Here is a 15,354-nt window from a genome sequence, read left to right on the forward strand (position 1 = left end):
ACAAAGCAGAAAGAAAGACAGAAAGGGAAAGGGATACAGAAGAGGAGAGAAAGAAAGAGACAGAAAGGAAAAGAGAAAGGGACATAAGCAGAGAGAGAGAGAGAGAGAGAGAGAGACAGTGGCAGAAGGAGGAGAGAGAGTGCACGAGAAAACGAGACAGAAAGAGAGATAGGTAAAGAATGACGGCAAAAGACATAAAGAGGCAGTGACACGGGTAGAGAAAGAGAGAGGGACAGATGCAGACAGAGAGTGGGGAGGGGGACAAGAGACACAGAGGCAGAGAGAGAGAAAGAGAGAGATAGAGTCAGAGTAAATGACACATTTGACTGAAGACAATGATGGAGTTTGACAGAGGGACTGAGAGAAAACCTTTCTGCTTCTAGGGAGTTCCAAAAGAGATACATAGAATCCCTACAAGTCATTTGGCTGATCGAGTCCACACCAACCCTCCAATGAGGATCCCACCCAGACCTATCCCCATAACCCAGCATTTCCCATGGCTAACCCACCTAGCCCGCACATCCCTGGACACTACGGGGCAATTTAGCATGGCCAATCCTGCACATCTCTGGACTGTGGGAGGAAACTGGAGCACCTGGAGGAAACCCACGCAGACACGGGAAAAATGTTCAAACTCCACACAGAGAGTCGCCTGGGGCTGGAATTGAACCCAGGCCCCTGGTGCAGTAAAGCAGCAGTGCTAACCACTATGCCACCCCAAATTGGCTTGAATGCACGCGTCACTATAAGGTGACTAACGTTTTAGATTCTCTACAGCGTGGAAACAGGCCCTTCGGCCCAACAAGTCCACACCGACCTTCCGAGGCGCAACCCACCCAGAGCCATTCCCCTACATTTACCCCTTCACCTAACACTATGGGCAATTTAGCATGGCCAACTCACCTAACCTGCACATTTTTGGACTGTGGGAGGAAACTGGAGCACCCGGAGGAAACCCACGCAAACACTGGGAGAATGTGCAAACTCCACACAGAGAGTTGCTGGACCAGCATTTATTGCCCGTCCCTAGTTACCCCTTGAGAAGGCGGTGGTGAGCTGCCTTATTGAACTGCTGCAGTCCATATGCTGTAGGTTGACCCTTAGGGAGGGAATTCCAGGATATTGACCCAACAACAGTAAAGGAGGTCAACGATCATCCCTTCTCGATTTGGCAGAGAACTTGTGAGGCCATTGCTATGGGTCTGGAGTCACATGTAGGCCAGACCAGGTAAGGATGGCAGATTGCCTTCCCTAAAGGTTAGCAAAGAATATGAACTGCTTCACCGAATGACTGTTAGTCGGAATGGTTGATCTGGCTTTGTTAATTAATTGGATCAAAATTCCACCTGATGTGGTCTCGAATCGTTTTCCCCGGAAAATCATCCTAGAGGCTCTGGTCCATTAGCTCAGTTACCACAAGGGCCAAAATCTCTGGTTGGCTGGGTTTGAGGGAATGCTACAGGAGAACGTGAGGGAGAAGAGAATGCGTGTGGGGAGGAGGCTTGCGCTGGACTGGGCCAAATGGCCCGTTTCTCCTGATGAAGGGCTTATGCCCATAATGTTGACTCTCCTGCTCCTCGGATGCTGCCTGACCTGCTGCGCTTTTCCAGCGCCATGCATTTCGACTCTGTCCCTAGTGCCACACGTTCTAGCTAATTGAGATGGGGACAACTACTTACATTCAGGGCCTGTGGACTATAGATCCTGCCAGCTCCCAGACCATCACCGTAGCCACCTGTCTGGTTGATAACATGGCGCAGCGAGTCCACCTGGAACAGAGAGCAACAGGCTTCGGTCACACTGTACCACCATTCCCCACCGCCTGGCGATGGTGCCCATCCTCACTGTGCAGTGAGCTGGCACCATCAGACAGCATTTGAGGACTACCTCACCATCTTTCCCCATGCCCTCTCTCCATGCAGCCTGTGTATGAGGGTGGGCTGCAGAAATGCTTGTCCAGAGGTCCAAGAGAAACCAAGCCTCCGGCTTGTAGAAGGAGTTTTTGTTTAAATTCATTCATGGGATGATGGCATCACTGGTTATGCCAGCCATTTATCGCCTGCCTCTAACTGCCCAGAGTCAACCACAGTGCTGAGGATCTGGAGTCACATATAGGCTAGATCACATAAAGGACATGAGGAAACCAGATGGGTTTTAACTGACTATCATTTTTCCCCATGGTCATCACTAGACTCTTAATTCCAGGTTTTTTTAAAATGTTAGATTCAAATCCACTGTCTGCCAGGGCAGGATCTGAACCCAAATCCCCACAACACTAACGAGATCCCTGGATTAATAGTCCAGTGATAATACCCCCAGACCGTCACCTCCACTATAACGGCCAACTGTTAGCAGTGATCTCAGGTCAGGAGGCTGGACCCTGCCAGGGAATGGTTCTCTGATGAAGTCCTGCAACAGTCTACTTGGTAAGTGATGCAAACCGACAAGAAATGGGTCTTTGTTTATAACTGCCTGGTGTCCAGTGCTTTATTACTGGAGCTAGGTGAGACTCCAGTCGCAGTTAGAGTGCAATTGCGAGTCACAGAGTTATAGAGATGTACAGCACTTTTCGGTCCAACTCATCCATACCAACCAGATATCCTAAATTAATCTAGTCCTATTTGCCAGCATTTGGCAAATATCCCTCCAAACCCTTCCTATTCATATACCCATATCCCTTTCAAATGTTGCAATTGTAACAGCCTCCACCACTTCCTCCACCAGCTCATTCCATACATGCACCACCCTCTATGTGAAAAAGTTGCCCCTTTGGTCTCTTTTAAAACTTATCCCCCCCCCTCAGTGTAAAGCTATGCCCTCTAGTTTTGGACGCCCCCATCCAGGGAAAGGATTACAGCTATTCACCCTATCCATACCCTTCATGATTTTATACACCTCGATAAGGTTGAGGTCTATTGACATTTTGTTGAAATGAAGGTATTAATCTTTCCACAATGAGGTACTAATTTCCGCACAATTAAGGTACTAATCTCACCACAATGAGGGTACTAATCTCTTCACAATTAAGGTACTAATCACTCCACAATGAAGGTACTAATCTCTCCACAACGAAGGTACTAATCCTCCACAGTGAAGGTACTAACTCTCCACAGTGAAGGTACTAATCTCTCCATAGTGAAGGTACTAATCTCTCTACAATGAAGGTACTAATCTCTCCACAATGAGGGTACTAATCTCTTCACAATTAAGGTACTAATCCCTCCACAATGAAGGTACTAATCTCTCCACAACGAAGGTATAATCCTCCACAGTGAAGGTACTAACTCTCCACAGTGAAGGTACTAATCTCTCCATAGTGAAGGTACTAATCTCTCTACAATGAAGGTACTAATCTCTCCACAATGAGGTACTAATCTCTTCACAATTAAGGTACTAATCCCTCCACAATGAAGGTACTAATCTCTCCACAATAAAGGTACTAATCTCTCCACAATGAAGGTACTAATCTCTCCACAGTGAAGGTACTAATCTCTCCACAATAAAGGTACTAATCCTCCACAGTGAAGGTACTAACTCTCCACAGTGAAGGTACTAATCTCTCCATAGTGAAGGTACTAATCTCTCTACAATGAAGGTACTAATCTCTCCACAATGAGGGTACTAATCTCCCCACAATGAAGGTACTAATCTTTTCACAATGAAGGTACTAATCTCTCCACAGTGAAGGTAAAAAGCTCACCACAATGATGGTACTAATCTCTCCACAGTGAGGATACTAATCTCTCCACAATGAAGGTACTAATCTCTCCACAATAAAGGTACTAATCACTCCACAGTGAAGGTACTAATCTCTCCACAATAAAGGTACTAATCTCTCCACAGTGAAGGTACTAATCTCTCCACAGTGAAGGTACTAATCTCTCCACAGTGAAGGTACTAATCTCTCCACAGTGAAGGTACTAATCTCTCCACAGTGAAGGTACTAATCTCTCCACAGTGAAGGTACTAATCTCTCCACAGTGAAGGTACTAATCTCTCCACAGTGAAGGTACTAATCTCTCCACAGTGAAGGTACTAATCTCTCCACAGTGAAGGTACTAATCTCTCCACAGTGAAGGTACTAATCTCTCCACAGTGAAGGTACTAATCTCTCCACAGTGAAGGTACTAATCTCTCCACAGTGAAGGTACTAATCTCTCCACAGTGAAGGTACTAATCTCTCCACAGTGAAGGTACTAATCTCTCCACAGTGAAGGTACTAATCTCTCCACAGTGAAGGTACTAATCTCTCCACAGTGAAGGTACTAATCTCTCCACAGTGAAGGTACTAATCTCTCCACAGTGAAGGTACTAATCTCTCCACAGTGAAGGTACTAATCTCTCCACAGTGAAGGTACTAATCTCTCCACAGTGAAGGTACTAATCTCTCCACAGTGAAGGTACTAATCTCTCCACAGTGAAGGTACTAATCTCTCCACAGTGAAGGTACTAATCTCTCCACAGTGAAGGTACTAATCTCTCCACAGTGAAGGTACTAATCTCTCCACAGTGAAGGTACTAATCTCTCCACAGTGAAGGTACTAATCTCTCCACAGTGAAGGTACTAATCTCTCCACAGTGAAGGTACTAATCTCTCCACAGTGAAGGTACTAATCTCTCCACAGTGAAGGTACTAATCTCTCCACAGTGAAGGTACTAATCTCTCCACAGTGAAGGTACTAATCTCTCCACAGTGAAGGTACTAATCTCTCCACAGTGAAGGTACTAATCTCTCCACAGTGAAGGTACTAATCTCTCCACAGTGAAGGTACTAATCTCTCCACAATGAAGGTACTAATCACTCCACAGTGAAGGTACTAATCTCTCCACAATAAAGGTACTAATCACTCCACAGTGAAAGTACTAATCTCTCCACAGTGAAGGTACTAATCTCTCCACAATAAAGATACTAATCACTCCACAGTGAAGGTACTAATCTCTCCATAGTGAAGGTACTAATCTCACCACAATGAATCTCTCCATAGTGAAGGTACTAATCTCACCACAATGAAGGTACTAATCTCTCCACAGTGAAGGTACAGATCTCTGAACAGTGAAGGTACTAATCTCTCAATAATGAAGGTACTAATCACTCCACAATGAAGGTACAAATCTCTCCACAATGAAGGTACTAATCTCTCAACAGTGAAGGTACTAATCTCACCACAATGAAGGTACTAATCACTCCACAATGAAGGTACAAATCTCACCACAATGAAGGTACTAATCTCTCAACAGTGAAGGTACTAATCTCTCCACAATGAAGGTACTAATTTCTCCACAATGAAGGTACTAATCTCTCAACAGTGAAGGGACTAATCTCTCCACAATGAAGGTACTAATCTCTCCATAGTGAAGGTACTAATCTCTCCACAGTGAAGGTACTAATCTCTCTACAATGAAGATACTAATCTCTCCACAATGAAGGTACTCATCTCTCAACAGTGAAGGTACTAATCTCTCTACAACGAAGGCACTAATCTCTCTACAATGAAGGGACTAATCTCTCCATAACGAATTTACTGATCTCTCTGCAATGAAGGTATCAATCTGTCCACAAATGGTTGGAGGGCCTCTGCCAGTTAAAGCTCAATTTCTGATGCAAATAAAAATATTACTGGAGCTATTAAATGTTGCACCATTTAAATTTTTAAAGGACTGTTGTATTTATTCATCACTAATATGCGTAAGATCTGTTCAGCTAAATTAGTCAACAAAGAATCTGTTCAATTTCTGATTGCCTGGAATTGCAGCAGATATAACGCACAGAAACAGGCCATTTGGCCTAACCAGTCCATGTTGGTGCTTACCCTCCACTGCAGCCTCCTCCCACCTTTCCTCATTTAGATCCCCCACCCTAACCCTCTATTCCTTTCTCCCTCCTATGTTGGTACAGTTTTCCCGCCAACCACAAAGATACTGTTAATTTCAACTATTCCCTGTGGGAGTGAGCACCACATTCTCTCTGCCCTCCAGCTGAACAGTTTTCTCCTGAATTCCCTGTTGGATTTCCTGGGGACTGTCTGATTTTGACGGTGTCTAGGTACACTCATCCCCACATGAGGAAACATTCTCTCTCCGTCTAGCTATCCATTCAACCAAAACCTCTCATTATTTGAAAAAGACTTACATGAGTCACCCGTCAGCCTTCATTTTCCAAGAGAGCAGAGACCTTGTCTGTTCATCTTTCCCCAGAGGTAAAACTCTCAGTCCTGATTTTATCCTTGTTAATCTGTTCTGGATCCTATCCACTGTCTCTATAATGTGATAGCCAAAACAGTCCCCAGTTCTCTCACTGGGAATTGTGGAGGGAGTAACTAAGATTAGATAAAAGTTTATTCTTACTTCAGTATTTTTCAATTCTGTTGTTCATTATATAAACCTTGATGCTCAGATTATTTTTGTTATAGCCTTACCAACCTGTGTTGCTGCTTTTAATGACTTGTGCGTTGGTCTGCTTGCATCCTCTTGCACCTCTATCTGATTTTAAAAGCACTAACTGACCTCCTTATTTTCGTTATTAAAATGTAATCCCTCTCAAGCTTAACCACACTGAGATGTGTCAGCTGGCTCTGAGTCCAGTCTGTCAGTTCTTGGGTGCGCTCGAGTAATTTGTTGCAGCCCTTGTAGTAATCTGTTGGCTATTTCACTTCAGCTTGGGCCGCCTGCAAATTTAAGCATTGCACCCTGTTACTTAATCCTAAAGTCTAAGTGGTTGACAAAGTTAGTGAATAGGACTGATCCTTAGGAGATGCCACCTCGAGCCATTGGGAGGTTGCTAAGGTGATAGGATGTTCCCTCTGAGCAGGACTGCCATTCAGTGGGCTGAATGGCCACACACAGCAGTCCTAAAGAGACTGCACAAATGCTGGTCAGCACCTAGCGAAGAGATGACCAGTGCTGCTACTCTCTACTTTGCGTCTTTCAGCCAGTTAGCTATCTGTTATAAGGATCGTCCCCTGGTACTAGATTGGCCTGGCTGCGAAAGGTGGTGCCTGAGGATCGGGGACTTTGCCATCGTTTGGGTCTGGTTGGTGAAGTGGAAGGGCATTGGCATTGATGAGGTAGGCCCAGCAGCGAGGGACGCGACTCGGACATTGTCGGGCCTGGCACCGGCAGCAGGTGAGGCGGCGGTGGAGGAGAGTCGGTCCAGTGGCAAAACAAAAATGGCGCCCGAGGATTGGCAATGTCAACGTTGGTTGGATCCAGTGTAGGCGGCAGCGGGTTGGCAGAGGAGGAATGACAGCGCAGGCATCGTTGGCTCGGGACCGAAGGATTCTCTTTAAGCTTTACCTTATTCTTAAAACAATTCCAAATGGCACTGGATCATGGCGACAGTGAAACAGCTTTCAATGTCTTCCTCACCACAAAATACATGTGACAAAAAATAAAGTCATTTTGTTTGTTTTTTAATCTTGGGAGGTGGAGCAAATTGCAAGGATGGGAAGGTCGTTGTATCGGGGGGAAAGCCCCCAGTGGAAGGAGCTGTGGACATGTGGAACACGCATCGTGACTCCCCATGGAATAAATCCAGCAACTCACGTACAGAAACCATCCCCTCCCCTCCACCCCCCCCCCCCCCACCACCAACCTTTCAGGAAGGGTGACCATCCTGAAATGGCACCTCTCTGTCTCTCTCCCCAGGCCTGTTTAGGCTGGTCTCTCTTTGAGAACTCTTTGCAACCCCCACCTCTGGTTCACACCCGGCCTGGATTAAAAGGTGGGAATGCAGTCGTTAGAAAGGAGAAGGCTAAAGGCATTCAGTGCCTGAACAATAGGATCAGTGGGCCTAGACTCCTGCCCCCCCGCCCCCACACAATATTCCCATACATTTTCCCTGTGCAGATGATGCATATATCCAGCAGCTTCTATTTTAAATTTCAACTTCTTACACGGTGGCTCAGTGGTTAGCACGGCTGCCTCACAGCGCCATTGTCCCAGGTTCAATTCCCACCTCATTCTCCCTATGTCTGAGTGGGTTTCCTCCGGGTGCTCCGGTTTCCTCCCACAATCCAAAGATGTGCAGGTCAGGTGAATTGGCCGTGCTAAATTGCCCATAGTGTTAAGTAAAGGAGTAAATGTAGGGGAATGGGTCTGGGTGGGTTACGCTTCGGCGGGTCGGTGTGGACTTGTTGGGCCGAAGGGCCTGTTTCCACACTGTGGGAAATCTAATCTAATCTACACCCACAGAATTGCTCAGACCTTTGAGTACAGGAGTTGGGATGTTGTGCACGATGTTGGTGAGGCCCCTTCTGGACTACAGTGCCCAGATCCAGTCGCCGTGCTACGGGAAGGATCTTATTAAATTGGAGAGGGTTCAGAAAAGATCTACCAGGATGTCTCCAGGAATGGAGCGCTTGAGATATAAGGAGAGGCTGGGGCTTTTCCTAGTGGAGCATAGGAGGTTGACCTGATAAGAGGTTTTATAAAATCATGAGGCGCATAGATAAAGTGAATAGCAAATGTCATTTTCCCTAGGATGTGGGATTTCAAAGTTACGGCATGCATTTTTAAGATGAGAAGAGAAAGATTTAAGAAAGACTCGAGGGGCAATTTGTTTTACACAGAGAGTGGTTCATGTGTGGAATGAACTGCCGGAGGATGTGGGTGCAGTTACAAGGTTTAAAAAGCATTAAGGTAAGTAAATTAATAAGAAGTGTTTGGAGGGATATGGGCCAAGCACAGGCAGGTGGGACTAGTTCAGTCTGGGATTATGGTCGGCACGGACTGGTTGGACCCAAGGGTCTGTTTCCGAGCTGGATGAGTCTAAGGCTCTACGAGAATTTCCCCGTTATTGAATGGTTAGCTATCCTGTTAAAAGCTTATCAGCATTCACAGAAGGTGAATGCTAATTTCCAAACTGACATCCAATTGTTGGCAGCAGCCTACTCAATATCCAAAGTTAATTACTTGCCATTTATAAATCACTAATGGTGTCGCCCAATAATTTCCCTTCCATCACACAAAGATAAGGAGTTAAATATAAGTCACAGCAGGCCTTAATATGTGAAGGTAATTATTTCCCATTGAATTCGGCTAAGCTTTGTTGACAATTCTGAGCTAAGCGCATCCGCAAATATAGCCGCCATGGTCTGTGAGCCATGATCTTAGATAGAATGCTGAACAGCATGGTGTAAAGTCAACAATCTCTCCACCAACATCAGCCAAACGAAGGAGCTGGTCATTGACTTCAGGAAGTGGAGTGGAGGGCACGACCCCTGCCAGCACCAATGGGGCTGAGGTGGAGGTGATCCAGAGCGTCACATTCCTGGGAGTGACGATCACCAACGATCTGTCCTGGTCCACCCAGGGTGGCACTACCAGTAAGAAAGCACAATATTGCCCCTACTTCCTCAGGAGATGAAGGAAATTCGGCAGGTCCACAAAGACTCTGACTAGTTTTTATAGACGCACCACAGAAAGCATCCTGCCTCGATGCATCAGAGCTGGGTATGGCAACTACTTTTCCAAAGACTGTAAGAAACTACAGAGAGCAGTGAACACAGCTCAGTCCATCACACAAACCAGCTTTCCATCCACTAATTCCATCTATACTTCCCACTGCCTCAGGAAAGCAAGCAACATAATCAAAGGCCCCTCCCACCCTGGTTATACTCTCTTCCACCATCTTCTGTTGGGCAGAAGATATAAAGGTTTGTATACAGGTATGAACAGATTCAAGAACAGCTTCTCCCCCGCTGTTATCAGACTCTTGAACGGACTTCTTTAATGTTAATGTTGATCTCTCTCTGCACTTTCTCAGCAGCTGTAACAGTGTATCCTGCACTCAGCTCTGTTACCCTGATGCACTTGTATACTACGATCTGACCGTAAAGCACGGAAGGCAACACTTTTCACTGTAGCTCAGTACACGGGACAGTAACAAATCAAATCAAATCAGTGTCTAATGCTCTCAGCTCAAAGGCGTAAGGAAGGAGAATAAAACATTGCTTCAGAGCTTTGACACAAAACTCAAGGAGTGAAGTCAGTGCAGTCAAGGGAGTTTGAATGAGATGTTAGATATCAGTCTGATCAGATCAATGGTAGGCCCCACAGGAGCAAAGGAACTTTCTCTTTGTGTCTCAAACAGTAATTTACGCCTCAGTCAGCCACAGGAAAAGAGATCATCCGTTTGTGATCATTTTGCTGTTACTAGATCCTTGCTGTGTGTCCAATTGGTTGCAACAGTTCTACTATGTCAAGAGTGACTACATTTCCAAAATACTTCAGTGGTTGCAAAGTGCTTTGGGACATCTTGTAAACATGAAAGGCGCTAGGCAAACGCATGACTTTATGTTGTATCTTTCTCCGTTCTCCTTACATTCTACAGGCCAATGGTGACTGTTATTTCACACACAAATTCAGTGAAAGAGTGAGGAGAAAATTTTGAAACCCCCTGATCTCCTCAGTAATATTCCAGTCTGTAACTCACTCCCAGGTATCTGTTAATCCAGATATAAAACTCACTGATCTCCTCGATTAGATTCCAGCCTGTAACTCGTTCCCAGGTATCTTTTATTCCAGATATAAAACCCCTGGTCTCCTCAATTAGATTCCAGTCTGTAACTTACTCATGGGTTTCTGTTATTCTCTTTGTAAACCCCCTGAACCCCTCAATTAGATTCCAGTCTGTAACACATTCCCAGGTATCTGTAATTCTATATGTAAAACCATCTGATCTCTTCAATTCAATTCCAGTCTGTAACTCACTCCGGAGTATCCATTATAGTATATATAAACTCCTGAACCCTTTGATTAGATTCCACTACATAGCTCACTCCCAAGTATCTGTTATTCTCTACGTAAAGCCCCCAATCTCCTCGATTAGGTTCCAGTCTGTAACTCACTCCTGGGTGACTGTTATTCTAAATATATATAAACCCCCGGTCTGTTTGATTAGATTCCAGTCTATAACTGATTCACAAATATCTGTTATTCAACATATAAACCCCTGAACCCTTCAAATAGATTCCAATCTGTAACTCACTCCCGGGTATCTGTTATTCTGTATATAAAGCGCACAGAAACCCTCAATTAGATTCCAATCTGTAACTCACTCCTTAGTATCTATTATTCTGTATATAATGCATATGAAGCCCTCAATTAGATTCTGGATTGAACTCACTCCCGGGTATCTGTTATTCTATATATAAACCACACTGAACCCCTCAATTAGGTTCCAGTCTAACTCCCTCCCGGGTATCTGTTATTCTATATATAAACCACACTGAACCCCACAATTAGGTTCCAGTCTAACTCACTCCCGCGTATCTGTTATTCTATATATAAACCACACTGAACCCCACAATTAGGTTCCAGTCTAACTCACTCCCGCGTATCTGTTATTCTATATATAAACCACACTGAACCCCACAATTAGGTTCCAGTCTAACTCACTCCCGCGTATCTGTTATTCTATATATAAACCACACTGAACCCCACAATTAGGTTCCAGTCTAACTCACTCCCGCGTATCTGTTATTCTATATATAAACCACACTGAACCCCTCAATTAGGTTCCAGTATAACTCCCTCCCGGGTCTCTGTTATTCTATATATAAACCACACTGAACCCCTCAATTAGGTTCCAGTATAACTCCCTCCCGGGTCTCTGTTATTCTATATATAAACCACACTGAACCCCTCAATTAGGTTCCAGTATAACTCCCTCCCGGGTCTCTGTTATTCTATATATAAACCACACTGAACCCCTCAATTAGGTTCCAGTATAACTCCCTCCCGGGTCTCTGTTATTCTATATATAAACCACACTGAACCCCTCAATTAGGTTCCAGTATAACTCCCTCCCGGGTCTCTGTTATTCTATATATAAACCACACTGAACCCCTCAATTAGGTTCCAGTATAACTCCCTCCCGGGTCTCTGTTATTCTATATATAAACCACACTGAACCCCTCAATTAGGTTCCAGTATAACTCCCTCCCGGGTCTCTGTTATTCTATATATAAACCACACTGAACCCCTCAATTAGGTTCCAGTATAACTCCCTCCCGGGTCTCTGTTATTCTATATATAAACCACACTGAACCCCTCAATTAGGTTCCAGTATAACTCCCTCCCGGGTCTCTGTTATTCTATATATAAACCACACTGAACCCCACAATTAGGTTCCAGTCTAACTCCCTCCCGGGTATCTGTTATTCTATATATAAACCACACTGAACCCCTCAATTAGGTTCCAGTATAACTCCCTCCCGGGTCTCTGTTATTCTATATATAAACCACACTGAACCCCTCAATTAGGTTCCAGTATAACTCCCTCCCGGGTCTCTGTTATTCTATATATAAACCACACTGAACCCCTCAATTAGGTTCCAGTATAACTCCCTCCCGGGTCTCTGTTATTCTATATATAAACCACACTGAACCCCTCAATTAGGTTCCAGTATAACTCCCTCCCGGGTCTCTGTTATTCTATATATAAACCACACTGAACCCCTCAATTAGGTTCCAGTATAACTCCCTCCCGGGTCTCTGTTATTCTATATATAAACCACACTGAACCCCTCAATTAGGTTCCAGTATAACTCCCTCCCGGGTCTCTGTTATTCTATATATAAACCACACTGAACCCCTCAATTAGGTTCCAGTATAACTCCCTCCCGGGTCTCTGTTATTCTATATATAAACCACACTGAACCCCTCAATTAGGTTCCAGTATAACTCACTCCCGGGTATCTGTTATTCTATATATAAACCACACTGAACCCCACAATTAGGTTCCAGTCTAACTCACTCCCGGGTATCTGTTATTCTATATATAAACCACACTGAACCCCACAATTAGGTTCCAGTCTAACTCACTCCCGGGTATCTGTTATTCTATATATAAACACCACAAACCCCTTAATTAGATTTCAGTCTGTTCCAGTCTAACTCACTCCCGGGTATCTGTTATTCAATATATAAACCACACTGAACCCCACAATTAGGTTCCAGTCTAACTCACTCCCGGGTATCTGATATTCTATATATAAACACCACAAACCCCTTAATTAGATTTCAGTCTGTAACTCACTCCTGAGTGTCTGTTGTTCTATTATAAATCCCTGATCCGGTGGATTAGATTGCAACTCATTCCCAGGTATCTGTTATTCTATATATAAATGTCTCCAACCCCTTCCAAAAGATGTGTTCTCATCTCCTGTCTGGCCTACCCTCCGTTCCCCCCCGCCCCGATCTCCCATCAAAGACAGCATGCCTGAATATATCAAGCTCTGTATATTTGACAGCAGTTTCTGATGTTTCCTACCTGTAGCTGCACATTAGCTCCGACCTGGACTGCCTGGTAAGAATCCCCATTCAGAGCCTGCATGCTCATGTACAGATCTCCTGTGCCAGCCATGTTATACGATGTCGACGAACCTGCCGAATAGAAAGGTAGTCCCTGTGTGAACAGGTTTGCAGCAGCGCCATCGCCTTCAAATCCCATTGGCCAACAACATATCCTTCTTTAGCTGAAGGATTCCCAAGGATTGAGCATCGAAAACTCTCTGAGCTCGACGTCATCTCAGGTCCACCATCCCCTTAGAAGAAGATTCAGCTCATCGACTTGGCCAGTTCCTCATTCTGAGATTGAGGGCCCTGGGTCTTAAACTCTACAAACATCGGAGGCAACCTCCCGTCTCAACAAGCCCCTGAACGATTTCACCTCTTTGACACTCTGGGGAATCTGAGCTCCATCGACTCAGTCTTTCCTATCTCTGTCCACAATCTCCTCTACTGTGTGTCTTGAGTTGTCGTGACACCCTTTCCAGCACTTCCCTTATGTAAAGGAAGTCAGAACCATGCACAGTGCTCTTGGTATGATCTCACTAAGGCCTTGTGTAACCGCAGAGACCCCTGTACGCTTAGTCTCCAGTTTTGCTCTTATAAAGGGAAACGTACCATTTTCTTGACTAATTGCAGCTACAACCAACATTTTGCGTGCGCAAGGACATCTGATCTCACGGAGAACCAACCCTCGAGTCAACAGCATTTGAAAATAGTCTGTCTTTCCCTTTCTCTTGTTAATTTGGTAAAACCAGCTTTTTTCCACATGGTATAGCCTCTGTCCCTTTGCCACACCTTACTGCCTGCCTGCCCGCTTTAGCAGTCCCTTTCTGTCTTGCTGGATTCTAGCTTTTGCCAGAAAACTTGGGAATTCATTTCCTCATCTAAGCCACTGACCATAGATGATAAAGAGTTGAGATCCATGTGATGATTTTTCACTCGTTATCGCTTGCCAACGCAAGAAACGGCCTGTTTACTTTTCACCTCCAGTTTCTGTCCTTTACCCAATTCATCCATTCAAGCTAATGTTATCCAAGTTCTATCAGCACGAATTTTTATATACCCATCCTGTCTTGCATCTTACTATCATCATAGACTCCCGACAGGACAGAAACAGGCCATTTAGCCCACCAGGGCCTGCAGCGATCCTCTGAACAGCAGCCCACCTAGACCCATGCAATCCCACCCTATCCCTGTAACCCTGCATTTCCCATAGCTAACCCACCCAGCCTGCACATCCCTGAACACGATGGGCAATTTGACATGTTTGATTCACCTAACCTGCATATCTTTGGACTGTGGGAGGAAACTGGAGCACCCAAAGGAACCCACGCAGACACGGGGAGAAGGTACAAACTCCACACAGACAGTCGCCTGAGGCGGGAATCGAACTCGGGTCACTGACGCTGTGAGGCAGTGGTGCTAACCACTGAGCCACTGTACTGTGAATCGTCTCTGAACCCAAATGCACAAAATTCACTTGGTCTCATCAATCAATGCTTTTACATCCTCAGGGAAACGCCAACAGCTTGGTCAAACATGATTTCCCTTGTACAATTACCTGCTGACATTGTGTAACCATATCACCATCTTCCCAGGGGCCGCTTAACATTCCCTTAAAAAGGGCAGCACGGTGGCTCAGTGGTTAGCACTGCTGCCTCACAGCACCAGGGACCCGAGTTCGATTTCAGCCTCCGGCGACTGTCTGAGTGGGGTTTGCACATTCTCCCCGTGTCTGCGTGGGTTTCCTCCAGGTGCTCCGGTTTCCTCCCACAGTCCAAAGATGTGCAGGTCAGGTGAATTGGCCACGCCAAATTGTCCATAGTGTTAGGTGCATTAGTCAGAGAGAATTGGGTCTGGATGGGTTACTCTTCGGTGGGTCAGCATGGACTTATTGGGCCAAAGGGCCTGTTTCTATACTGTAGGGAATCTAATCTAATCTAATCTATTGTACATGGGGTGTGGAAGGGGGTTAAATGGGTGGATAGAACGTGTGATAGGGGAGAGTGTACACGGGGTGGGGAAGGGGGTTAAATGGGTGGGTGGGTGTGTGATAGGGGA

At 45.2% G+C, this 15,354-nt stretch overlaps 1 protein-coding gene across 1 annotated transcript in view; it reads right to left on the reverse strand.

Annotated features, from left to right (window-relative positions):
- LOC122548313 (pre-B-cell leukemia transcription factor 1-like) overlaps positions 1 to 15,354 on the reverse strand; it is a gene marked incomplete at its 5' end in the record, with an annotated part of 91,492 nt that overhangs the window by 24,574 nt on the left and 51,564 nt on the right. The window contains 2 exons of the mRNA XM_043686838.1: positions 1,680 to 1,769; positions 13,274 to 13,386. Of these exons, the coding sequence (XP_043542773.1) occupies positions 1,680 to 1,769; positions 13,274 to 13,386 (203 nt within the window). The remainder of the gene's footprint in view (positions 1 to 1,679; positions 1,770 to 13,273; positions 13,387 to 15,354) is intronic.

The sequence above is a fragment of the Chiloscyllium plagiosum genome, unplaced genomic scaffold (assembly GCF_004010195.1).
Source record: "Chiloscyllium plagiosum isolate BGI_BamShark_2017 unplaced genomic scaffold, ASM401019v2 scaf_12591, whole genome shotgun sequence".
Taxonomy (NCBI): Eukaryota; Metazoa; Chordata; class Chondrichthyes; order Orectolobiformes; family Hemiscylliidae; genus Chiloscyllium; species Chiloscyllium plagiosum.